This window comes from Cydia splendana, chromosome 20 (assembly GCF_910591565.1).
Source record: "Cydia splendana chromosome 20, ilCydSple1.2, whole genome shotgun sequence".
NCBI classification, from domain to species: domain Eukaryota; kingdom Metazoa; phylum Arthropoda; class Insecta; order Lepidoptera; family Tortricidae; genus Cydia; species Cydia splendana.
In genome coordinates, this window is record NC_085979.1 from 7,978,599 (window position 1) to 7,992,020 (window position 13,422).

The 13,422-nt window shown below is 35.8% G+C and overlaps 1 protein-coding gene across 1 annotated transcript in view; it reads right to left on the reverse strand.

Moving 5' to 3' along the window:
- Positions 1 to 228: 228 nt before the first annotated feature.
- LOC134800635 (uncharacterized) overlaps positions 229 to 13,422 on the reverse strand; it is a 31,225-nt gene continuing 18,031 nt past the window's right edge. Inside the window, exons 10-11 of the mRNA XM_063773119.1 lie at positions 6,358 to 6,483; positions 229 to 397 (exon numbers count right to left, since the gene is read on the reverse strand). Of these exons, the coding sequence (XP_063629189.1) occupies positions 265 to 397; positions 6,358 to 6,483 (259 nt within the window). The 3' untranslated portion in view covers positions 229 to 264. The remainder of the gene's footprint in view (positions 398 to 6,357; positions 6,484 to 13,422) is intronic.

Sequence of the window (13,422 nt, forward strand, 5' to 3'; positions counted from 1 at the left end):
CTAGCACAAACTGTAAACAAACCGCTATTACGGTATTAAATTAAAGCTATTAAAGTATAAAACTTTATATTCCAAAAAATCTCTATAAGTAGGTACCCTGATTCGTCCTTAGATTCCGAAAAATCCACCAACGATCTCACTCCAATGAAGAACATATATTTTACTGATTCAATCAGTACAATATATTTTCTTCATTGAAGTGAGATCGTTGGTGGTTTTTGGAAAGGTATGGGACCTTCGAAAATTTTACTTATTAAAAAGGGTTTATTTTAATATGCGTTCTATGTCCTCCTTAAGAAGTGCCACCAGTCGTGCCTTCTTCTCGGCGTCCGCGCGAATGACAGAGCAAGCACGATCCATTTCGTTCTTCCGAACTGCGGTGATTCGCTTTTCAAGGCTGAAAATTGCAATATATAGATGGTCAAGCAGATCTTGTCAGTAGAAAAAGGCGGCAAATTTGAAAAATGTAGGCGCGAAGGGATATCGTTTCATAGAAAATTTGAATTTCGCGCCTTTTTCTACTGACAAGATTTGCTTGACCATCTATAAATATATTTTTGGTACAAGCTTTTATCGCTGACTGTACTTTCCTTTCCACAGGCAACTAATACTCATCGAGACAATTCTAAAAACCCCAAACACAATTAGGTTGCGTTATTTTATCACAATGTTCTTATGGCCAACTCCTGTCTATCATCAGATCGGCTCGATCATGGCATCATAATATTAGGTCCTTACCTATGAAATTGGCGTTTTTGTTCATAGATATAAGTCTGATCCTAGTTTTTTTTTTTTTACAAAAGTACATACACAATTACAATAAAACTACAGTGCACTCAATAAACAACGATTTTACATACAATTAATTGTTATTTTTTATTGTTAAGTGTTCAGAATTAAGCCTTGAAAATAGGTCTTTTCATGTGCTGTCGGTTCGAGTATTAAAATTACTTATATTTTTCTAATGGTACCAATTTTCAAGAAATGGAGATATTGAAAACATACCTTAAAGGTGTCAAAAATTACTGGAAAATTTTTGTTTGGTTTGAATTAGCCATCAAAAAAATATCCGCAAAATTAATTGTATGGAAATTCGTGTTTCGTTGAAATTCTCCGAACAAAACGCCAATTTCATAGGTAATGACCTAATATTGCATTGTCACCCGACTTACATATGTATGCAAATTTTCAGCTTCATTGGAAACCGGGAAGTGGGGCAAATTTACAAACATAGTTACATACATACATACATAGGTACTGTCAGCAATGGTTAGTTAGTTAGTTATACTGGGCATTTTCCGCAAATCGACAACCATTGTGCCTATTTTGAAAACGAGGTTCACTACTCTAGCCACCCCAGCTCGTCCATGAAACCTAGCAGTGTCTTCAGGTTGCTAACTGCCTCCTTCAGTGTGCACGGAGTCCCTAGGTATTGGTTCCTGTATGCTTCTATCTGTTTACAGTGTAGGAGGATATGTTTTGCTGTTTCTTCTTCTTCCATGCACGCTCTGCACATCTCTGTCTGTTTTACCCATATTATGTAGGTGTTTGTTTAGTGTGTTATGTCCTGTGATTAATCCCACAATTTTGCGTAGTTGGTGTCTGGGTGTTTTCAGTAGTAGTACACTGCTGTCAGCAATGGTATTCGCTTAGCTGACTACATTGCAAGTTAAGAGCCCATCAACGTGCACACTAGCGCCACTGTTAAATAATCGTGATTATTTAAATTTAATAAAGGGGGCCGCTACGTACTGTATTATGTATTTAAGTACCTCTTGAATACCTAGTATATCTGAATATATCTAGTGTTCCAAAGGACTCGAGCCCTTTTAGCCCGAAATTTAAGGCTCCTGAGTTCTTTTTAGAGCTGGCTCAATGAAAAAGGTTTCAAAGGGCTAAAGGTTTTAATAAAGCTAGTCTTAAAAAAGGCTATAGCCTTTTTTTTTAAATTATAGCCTTTTTAAGAGCTCAAGCCTTTTTTTAAGGTTAAAAACTTAAAAAGAACTTGAGCCTTATACAAACTCTTAACTTTTATGAATACATTCATACTTAATTACTTAGATAATAGTAGGTGTGTAAAGATTTGATAGTCTTACACTACACCGTATGGAGATAAGGTAAAGTATCCCTTATAACTAGTTGTAAGTACCAGTTTTTCAATTAAAGTTTAGCATATTATGCTTACTTTAATTGAATAGCAATCATTCAATTAAACTTTATCCAGGCGCTATAGTTGTATCTCAAATCCGTAATAATATACTATTTTATTTATGGTATGGTATCATATGGTAAGGTACGGTATGGTATGGTACGGTATTTTTGGTATGGTAACATGGTATGGTAGTACTATTGTTCAAATTGGAGGGGGGGGGGGTGTCTGGACATCGGATGATGGTAGCATGACTTAGGAGGAAACGGGGTCATTCGAAGCATGATTTTTGGATGATTTTAAGGGGGGGGTCAAAAATCGTCAAAACTAGATGACGTAATTTATGAACAGCCCCTTTGCAGCCAAACGAAACGCTAAGATAAACGTAAATAGTGTATAGATATAATAGCGTTTCATTCGTTCGTTTTCTGCGAACGTTTGTCATCGTGGCTAGGGCCCCTGATTAATATTTAGGTACCTACGTTGTTATGGACAACTCTTATTTTGTTTTGTTCGTTTTATTCGTTTTGTTCGTTTTGTTCGTGTTGTTCGTGTTGTTCGTTTCGTTCGTTTCATTTCATTTTCATTTTCATTTCATTTATTTTGTTAAACATAGGTTACATGAAAGATGGTAGGTACATAAATATACATTGGCCACTATGCTTTACCCACTATGCAGGTGTACAAAATTGTCTAGTGCGGTTATCAAATAAACGCATGCTTATGTCTAAAAAAACCTACCTATTTGAAAACATAGTCATACATTAACATTAATACTACTACAAATTTCACTTAAAATACAAACTGAAATATTGTCTTACAATTATAATACAAAATTTAAATCCAATGTCAATAGAAAAGAAAATACATTTAGATATCAATAATCAATACAATTCTAATACAAGTCTGAGCCATTATCATCATTTATGTATTCACTAATAGTATAGTAGCATTTGTCAATAAGATACGAAGTAAACTGTTTTTTGAATTCATATATGTCAAGTACTTTAAAATTGTTTGGAATTTTATTAAATATTATCGGTGCCATGCCTAAGATGCCATTTTTCACCAGCGCGGTGTTACAACACTGTAGGGTTTTCAGATTCTGACTATATTGTTGACGTGTTGGAAATCTCCGGCCTTGAGAAACGCTGCTGTATAAGTTTAGGTTGGTTTTGACAAATATAGCTACTTCTAGTATGTATAACGATGCCAGTGTTAATATTTTAAGTGACTTAAAGAAAGGTACACAGCTCTCTCTAACTTTTAGTCCGCACATTGATCGTACACAACGCTTTTGCGCTTTGAAGGCTATTTCTTTATGAACTGAGTTGCCCCAAAATATGATGCCATATCTTAACACCGAGGCTACAAGACCGTGATATGCCGTCAACATTGCTTCAAGGTTAACAGTTTTTGACAGTTTAAATAATGCAAAGGCTGATGTACTTAGTTTTTTACATAAATACTCTATATGATATTTCCAGCTAAGCTGGTCGTCAATCATTAACCCTAAAAATTTTGTTATCTCTACATTCTCTATTTTTGTGCCATTGTAGTCTATGTCCATGTCAATAATTTGTGTTCGCTGTCGAAAGTGCATTAGGTTCGTCTTTGTTAAGTTTATTAATAGATTATTTTCATTTAGCCATTTAATTATACTGTCCAATACGCTACTGATGTCATGATTATAATCATTCAAATTACTACATTCAATAATTGAGGTGCTGTCGTCAGCAAAGAGCACCATGTGATGACGGATAGCACTAGGAAGGTCATTAATATATACCAGGAACAGAAGCGGACCCAGTACACTTCCTTGGGGGACGCCGGACATAACGTACTGTTTTTGTGACACATTTTTATATTCCCTTTTTCTTTTAGGGCATACTGCAGATATTTCCGTGTATTGCTGTCTCTGACTTAGATAAGATTTAATAAGATCTAATGCGTTTCCCCTAATGCCATATCGACTAAGTTTAGATAGTAGTTTACTGTGATTTACGTAGTCGAATGCTTTAGTCATGTCGGTATAAAGTGCGCACACTGGATTTCTCTTGTCAATATTTCCCATAATCACACTTAGAAAATCATAAATTGCCATATTGATTGTGATATTCTTTCTAAACCCTTTTTGCTCGTTACAAAATAGATCGAATTTGCTTAAGTAGGAATACATTCTGCGATATATTGCCTTCTCAAATATCTTCGAAATGATAGGGATTAAAGCAATCGGTCTATAGTTGTGAATGTTTTCTCTTTCGCCTTTTTTAAATAGAGGTTTGATAACTGTTGTTTTAAGGCCATCTGGGAAAATGCCTGCAAAAATACAAAGATTGATTATATAGCTTAATGGCTTATGAAGTATATCATTTACAAATTTTATAACCTGGGTGCTTATACCGTCATAACCTGTGCTCTTTTTGTTTTTTAAAGTTTTAATTATAGCTTTGATTTCTTCTGGCGTAGTTGGTGACATAAACATCGATTGCATATTATTTGGAATGTTCGTGTCAAAACTACCACAATTAGAATAAGTTTCTCTGTATATAAAATGATCATTGAACGCCATAGCTATTTCTTTGGGATCCGTCAGTGTGTTACCAACATGGTTAATTATTTTATGGATAGGTCCCTTTGGATATTTAGTTTTGGTTTCGTTTATTATGTTCCAAACAGCTTTTGGTTTATTATGTGATGTTATAATCTTATGATTATTTTTTGCCATTTGTGTCAACTTTATTATTTTCTTAAACGTTTTAGAGTAGTTTCGTAGCTTTATTTTATTAGCTAGAGTTCGATTTAACCTATATTGCCAAAGCAGTTCTCGTTGCTTCTTGCTACATAAAGTTATACCCTTAGAAATCCATTTTACATTATTATTGGCTCTTATCATAATCTGCATAACTGGAAAACATAAATTATACAGCAATCGAAAAACATCAATAATTCGTTCGTTTCGTTCGTTTCGTTCGTTTTGTTCGTTTTGTTCGTTTTGTTTGTTTTGTTTGTTGTTCGTTTTGTTCGTTTTGTTTGTTGTTCGTTTTGTTCGTTGTTTGTTTTGTTTGTTGTGACAGGGAAATGGGGGTTACTTACGTTTGTATGAAAATGTGATTTATGGGCGGTGGTCATACATTCGTCTTAAGGCGGAAATTTATCTAATGAACATTTTTGCAATTGGGCTTATAAAAATAAATAATAATTTTATGTTGAAACAAGTTTTAAATAAATACCTACAAAAATACCTAAAAAATACAATCTTGCCTTTTATCAAATTATTTTTTTATAGAAATTTGCGAATTAAGTTATCCAAATATCGGTAACAAATAAGAAGTCCCTATCACAGTTATAAACCCTGGCAGGGTTCAATACATAATAATATCGGTATTTAACTAAACATAAGACAAACTCTTTATTTCATTTACGCGAGCGGAGCTGCGGGCCCGTCTAGTAGTTAAATATTTGCCGTGACTTATTTTTAAAAAGTAATTTTCAATAAAAAGACACGTCAAGATTGTTTACCTTTTTTCTAATGCTAAAAAAATGAACTATAGTCACAGAAGAAATAATGTAAGTATTATAGTACTACCGTAACCGTACAGAAATGTCACTTCCTACAAACCCGAAGTTTGACAGCGATTCAGGGTCGCCCTGTCATGCTATCCCTTTCTAATATAAAATTCAAGTGATTATCTATCTGTGATCGTGCACGCACAAGGAGGTCAGGTGGTGCCAACCCTAATAATTGCTCGGAGCAATGCTGAGCTGAACGGAGCCGAGTTCGACCGAAGTCAGGAGTGTCTCCCCACTGCTATAGTGTCCGACCGTAGCATAGACTAGGAATCCTCTAGACGGAGTTTAGAGCAATTATTTCATGAAACCGATGCTGCCATAAATACCGGGGTGCGGGAGACGAGGTGAACGAGGTCCCGTGCCATGATTGGTCCGTTCAAAGACACGGACGTCACACAAAGACACTTTCGACTCGAAAATGGAGTAAAACTACCGTATATTGTGGCAGAGGGGGTAGAGCTACTATGCTCAGTCTGGAGGATGTCTTGTCTGTGGACCGTAGTCAATAGACATACATATAAATGTTCATGTCAAGTTTCATGTAATTCAAACATGTGGTTTTAAAGCGTAACTTCTATTATATGGGAGCAGCATTTAGGCGGCGGGTTCAAGAAGGAATTAAGTGATATAAATACCTGTCGACAGCGTCTCCCAGAGAGCGAAGCTGTTCTACGGCACGTGTCACAGTGTCTCCCAGAGAGCGAACCTGTTCTACCACACATGTCAGCTCTTCTTGGTCCTTTACGAAGGCCGCTTGCATCCTAAAAAGTGACGTTAAAGTCAGCTAAGGCAATAGGAAATATAACGCAAAACTCTGCGTAGAGGGCGCCACCAAAGAGAATAGATAGTATAGAGGGATCCTGTTATAATAAAATTTGTAGTCACAGTAAATTTACTGCCATCTATCGACACACGATTAAAACTCAAAATGAAAATGTATATGGATAAGTGATTTTATTATTTTTATATCATTTGGACCCACGTTCTTTTACCTATGTCACAGAATAATTAATAGTACTAAGTACAGAAGCCTCACTCTCTAACAAAACGCGTCTGTTACGATCAGCACAGATATGGCCGCTAGGTGGCGACAGCGCCACGCGCGGCTTATGGCAAACCCCAAAATTGGGGCCGAACGGATGTACTTTTAGCTACCTGTAGCAAAGCGACGAAATCGCGGAGTGAGACACGCCTGCCTATGTGTTAAAATTGTTAAATATGAAACGGTGTCAACGCCATCTAGCCGACCATAGGCTAAAGGTGTGTGCGCCATCTATCCGAGAATGACTTTTCTTGATTTCCGAGGCACGTTTTTTCCTTAGACTTTATTTATCTTATACGGAGTTACATATGTAATATGCCACGTATGTAATTAGCAAAGGCAATTGGAAATTAAACGAACTTACCTGTAAGTGAAGTTCTATTTCAATTATATTAGCTGCACAAACTTCGAAATGATAAATAACTTGTAGTAGGCGCAATCATAAGCCTCTGGCCATGTTAAGTATTCAGAGTAAAAAGTTAAAATTTCTCAACGAGAATTCAAAATTTTGTATCAGATTTCTGAACGCATAGTCGCGCCCCCGCGCGCGCGCCGCTTCTGTCGCCCTCATTTAGTTTAGAGTAACAAGCCAAGACATAATACTTTCACTGCCAGTGACCCGCTACCTAGGCAGGTTCTCTAGTCTTAGGAGCTTTTCGCTACAAAGCGGAAAACGCATATTATCAGCTTCGCTCGTTGCTCGCGCTGGCAGTGAATATGCCAACTGATATGACAGCTTGGCCCGCAACTCAGCAAAGCCAATATTATCTTAAACTTTGACAGGGATTTTTCACTATTAAAATCCCTGGTTGTCTCAGGACAACGCGGGTACTGGGCGGGAAGGGATTATCATTTCGAAGTTTGTGCAGCTAATATAATTGAAATAGAACTTCACTTACAGGTAAGTTCGTTTAATTTCCAATTATTATTACGCTGCACAAACTTCTTCAATGATAAATAACTTGTAGATGTTTAGAGATAAGTATTCAAAGTTTGTTTTGGCTTTGTATTACAATAATGAAATCAATGATTAACAATGATTAATGATTTCATTTTTAAAGTAGGTACCTTTTTAGTTATCATCAACTATTTTCAATATATATGTATATTTAGTTAACAACATTATTTAGAGATCTAGTGATTATAGAGATCATTATTTCATCAAACTGCCTGTCATATGATGATTGAAACAAAATTAATTTGTTTCTTATTAATAGGTATTTCATTAGTACCACCAAGTACCACTTAAAACTCAATTATTATAGGACTATCAAAGAAATCAAATGTTAGCATGAGATGCAATTTTTAACGAATTCAACAACTATAAGCAACTCTTGACAGTGTGTTGCTGCTTACAACCTTTAGTAGGTAACACTTATTTTCTCATTAACTAGATAGTAAGGATATATCTTTATATAATTATTAGAATTAGATGGAACTATGATTATGAAATTGAGCAAAATTAGTAGAAGTGTCATGTTTTCTTCCATCAATATTAACTCCTAAACGATTTTTCTGCTTGTCAGCCTAAGCAGGAGTTGGTGTCCCAACGCATAATGGGTTAAATGAGTGGTGAGATTAAAAAATATCAACACCACTATTTTTTAAGATCAGGACTTAGTCCATCTACAAATCGTTAGGGAAGAGATTTTTTCTCTGAAATAGACATAGAGTTTTATTGCTTGAGATGTATTAGGTATAGAAATTAGGAGTTAACATGCAATTTTGCATGAGGTTTTTTGAAGGCAATAAAATATAACCACTAACAATTTAACAATCACGAATATTATCATTCATTTATATATAGCTAACCAATGTTTGGCTTAAGCAACCTTACTCAATTTCAATTTAGTTTTATCCTGAAAAAATAATTTTGAAGGTAGCAAAGGTTACTGTAATTTATAAAGCCATAAAGGTCTTTATCAAAAATCAGAATAAAGTTTCATATTTTATCAATTACTTACAGGGTTTGCACGTTGTGTACAATCACAATGGCTAATAAAAGAAATACAAGTAATTTTTTACTTTTTCTGTCTGTACGTAATGAAAGATTTTCATTAGTTGGTGACATTGTTTATAAGTAATTTAAGACTGATTAAGGTATCAGCTCACACTTTAATGTTGAGGTGGGTGTAATCTAAAAAACGTTCTTCCTAAAATGTTCAATTGTATCATTTGAGAAAAGCCTATTCCCCAATAAAAACCCAAGAACAGATTTACAGAAAATTACACTTCTATACCTAGCATAAATAATGCTATTAAAACGGCAAGCACTTCTGGAACAGATACCATAAAATAATTAATGTAATTATTTTCACAAAACATACACCAGTATTTCAAGTGTTTAGGTATCATGCTGCTTGACGGTGTTGGGCGCAAGGGATTACACCATACTGTTGGCCTCACCAATCAGAAGTTCCTCCTGTCTCCTCCTCCTCTTCCCTGCTCGTTCAGAGATGGCTGATGGCACTCCCCGGATAACACTGGGGTAACCAGGATAAGACGCTGTTGAAACTTGAAACCGGTTAATAGAATAAGTTTATTTAATTGAGAGCTGGGGCTCTAATCTTTACAATTATATGTAACATATACTCATAATTATTTTGTAAAACTGAGTAGTTTCAGTGACCGTGCCTTCTGGTTTTCCTATAACTTTAATACCTTAGATTTCATTTCAAATTAAAGGAAAGCATAGATAAAATAATTTGTATATTCATGAAAATGTGAAAGCATCTTCTGGGTTACTTCACCAGGATATATGTGTAGCGTTCACATATTTCATCTGCACGGCTACCAATAACTCGGTAGGTATATGAAGTTCCAAAATGTTGCAAGACATTTCAAATTTAATTTGTATTAAAACTCTAAAATCCCAAGTTATCACTTAATCAGCTTATAACATTTATAGCACAAATATATCATTTAAGTAGAATATTGTAATGTCTTTTTTCACACCACTGCAAAATGTTCCTAGACATAAAAAATACAGGATTTAATTTCACCTATTCGGTTTATAAATAATTGCGATAGCTGTGTTGTCTTCTCTCAGAAGCATCTCACAATCTGGTAAACCGGAAAGAAAGTCTTTAAACATAAAAGACCACCATACGCTGAACAAATATAATGTAAAATATATATTCTTTTTGACTCCTTCCATAATCCACAGCTAACTCATTTCTAATCGGCCGCCCCAGCGTGTCAATAAACTATTACTGTAAGTAAGTAAATATCTGCAGAAAGTATATTTATAAATCTTTATTTTAATAAGCCACCAAAAAATGTCACACTAGGTTTCCTTAAAATATATTTAATTTAGTATAAGTATGTATTTTTGTCTTTTCAGCTCTTAACCCTTAAAGCGTTTGTGTAAACATACACATAGCCATATTCATTAGCCAAACTTATAATATAACTATACAAACAACCAATTGTATTACATTGTACCAATTTATAAAGGGCTTTATCTTTTGATTAACTTTGAATTTTTTCCTTAGTAGGTAAAGAAATAAATCTATATAGTAGCCAGCTTTCTGAGGTACTATGGAGCTAGTTCCATTTGATTATAACTCCACATAGGTAATGGTACCAAGACTATAATTAAGTGTATCCTGTATAAGTACCTACATAGTATAACATTTGTTGAGTATCAACAATAGATATATCTATCATCTAAACAGTGTGTGTATGTGATCTTAAACACTTCATAAAAGGTCTTGCACATATATCTAGCTAGAGAGATATCTAGTTTAATAGTCTAGGTATGTTAGGACTAAAAACTGAAATCTCATCTTTCCACATGAAACAGATATGTTTTCTACATTCAAGAAATCAGTAAAAACATCTTGGAGCTAAAACCGCTCAGTTGCACTACCTAAATGTGCTTATGTTAATATATGGATCTTGCCTTGCTGTACCTATAAAGTGAACATTATTTTATAAGGTCATCATAGGCATATATTTGTACACACAGTATATACCACAGTCACATATTTTTCTAGTATTCGACTATCAATTTCACAGAAGTGATCATATTTCGGAATACTTGTAGGTGTTGGCACAGATAAAAAAGGAACTTTGTATGAGATAGCCCGGACAAAATCCTTGTATGTGAAAAAAGTAAACCACAGCTTTTAAGAATTTGTTCTAAATGAACACAGGCTGTTGTGATGTCGCTGTGTGCGACCACATTGTGACTGCAGAGAGGAAGGTCTTGCTCCGCTTCCTCTTCCTTGCTTTTGACCAGGGGTCTTTGTATATTGTTGTTTAATAAATACTTTTTTGTATGAAACAAATACAACAGCAAATCATACGTTAGAAAATATGATTGGTGGTTGGGCCTTTGAAGTTTAAAGTGCCAGGCTTACGGGCTGGGCTGCCGGAGTTTAAAGTTTTTCTGCTAGATTTCCCTAAAACATAACTTGTCAACAGCATGTTTAAAAGATTTAATAAACCTCTTATGCCATTTATTATGATTCAGTATTTAATTTCAAGATATGAACAGAATCACTTAAAAGTGACAATTCCTTCTTATAGCTGGTACGGTACACAATTTTTTAGAGCTAAATCATCACAGTTAGAGAACAGGAAACTTTATTTTGTATCATTTCAATACTTAGCCTCGTTCCCCACTGGCAAAATCTCGCCAGCTGCAGCTTAAGTCTTCATTTTCGGAGGACCAATAATTTCTTACAGCGCAGAGTAGTATTTCGTAATCTTGTCCGGGTCATACTTCTTTTATAATGTTCTTAATTATTTATCTGTAATCAAAGAACAACACTATCCTATAAGGATTTTTTCTATAATATCCAAAATTCTGGTGCCTCCCTCCGACAATGTCAAGGTTTGCTCGCTTAATTCTTTGCTTGCTGACATTAGAATAAGTACCTACTTAATTTCACCTACTTGAAGATGAGTATATATCAAGAGACGGCCTAGTAGTACGGCATACCACATGATTAACTCATTTGGTTAAGAGCGGTGTCTAGTCGAACACGCCACAAAACCCAGTAGGTAAGTTTATCTAGCAAGACTTGTAGGTGGCTTATAATGCACCCTATTATCAGGTAGGACATGAGCAATGTCTCAGTGCTGTTGGCAAGGAATATGTGACAATATCCCCTGGCTACTGGCAGTGAACGCACCTAGTGTAGTACGCCAAGGTTGCCAAGTGCGAATATCAAACAGAGATGTCTAGATTAACACTCCAAAATGATTAGCACAGCCATTTTATGCAGTTAGAAACAGAGAATAGCGCTCCAGAAGCATATGCACAGCATAACCAAGTACAGGTTAGCAACCAGTTGGCTAGTTATAACACTCCAACGCACAGCACTAACACCAGATAGAAATAACATAAACAAATCATATTTTTTACCTGATTATAATTAATATTCCTTTTCGGAATATTATGTGTATTAAATAATTAACCGAATGCTGCCACTATTGGAGAGCGAGGCTTACATCTGGATACCGAGCGACATCTACTTCTCGACGCCGTTGGCGGAGATAGGGATCTAGATGATGCGGAATTGCAGACATAGAATAGGTTCATGATCATGATCCCATCGATCGGTATGTAACGCGTCTAACGGGCCTATACCAATGGAAGGACGCCGCATTTGGATTTGAACGCGTATGCTCTTGAATCTTCTCCAATCTTCTTATTTTTTCTTCTATTCCGCAACATAGATCATTTAGGTATACTATTTTATTTTCTTCTTTACATATTTCGTCCTTTATTTTAATAAAAACACTTTTTTATTTTAATAGGACGTAATGGCCGCGGCTGATGAAAAACGTCAATGAGGGCGACAGAAGCGGCGCGCGCGCGGGGGCGCGACTATGCGTTCAGAAATCTGATACAAAATTTTGAATTCTCGTTGAGAAATTTTAACTTTTTACTCTGAATACTTAACATGGCCAGAGGCTTATGATTGCGCCTACTACAAGTTATTTATCATTGAAGAAGTTTGTGCAGCGTAATAATAATAGGAAATATAACGCAAAACTCTGCGTAGAGGGCGCCACTAATATAAACTAGGGCCTATCGCGAAACACGAAAATCTAAAATTCGTTATCTGCCTCTATCACTCTTGCATATTTGAGCGATAGAGTGGCGGACAAGCGGATAATTTCGCGTTAGGCGCATAGAAAACGAAGCGCCGGAACGGAAGCTCCGGCCCGGAAACGGCCCGGTCTAACGTGAGTCATCCTTTAAGCACGCAAGTAAGGACGCACAAGGAATTTCGTACATTGCCCATGGTGTCGGCGGTCAATGCCTGCGAGCGAGACATCAATATATATACTGTGTGTTACTGACTATGGGGCTTTAAATCCAGGGCTCGATTCTACTCGCTAAACTGAGCTACTTTTACTATGGCACCAACCCCGAAATCCCGAAAAAAATTTTTACTTTTACATTAGTGATGTAGGTACCGACTATTGATTTGGCCGACTAGCCGACTAATCGGCGCTCGAATGGCCGATTAGTCGGCCGACTAGTCGGCTAGTCGGCCAGATCATTAGTTTCGTATAAGTTCAGGTGAAAAGCAATAGTTTTGCTCCTTTGGTTGTGCTATTCATCATAATTTAGCTTGGCTAAAAGCTGTTCTCTACAGTTTCAAAGACCTATCACAAGAATCCTCGTTCAATTTCTGTC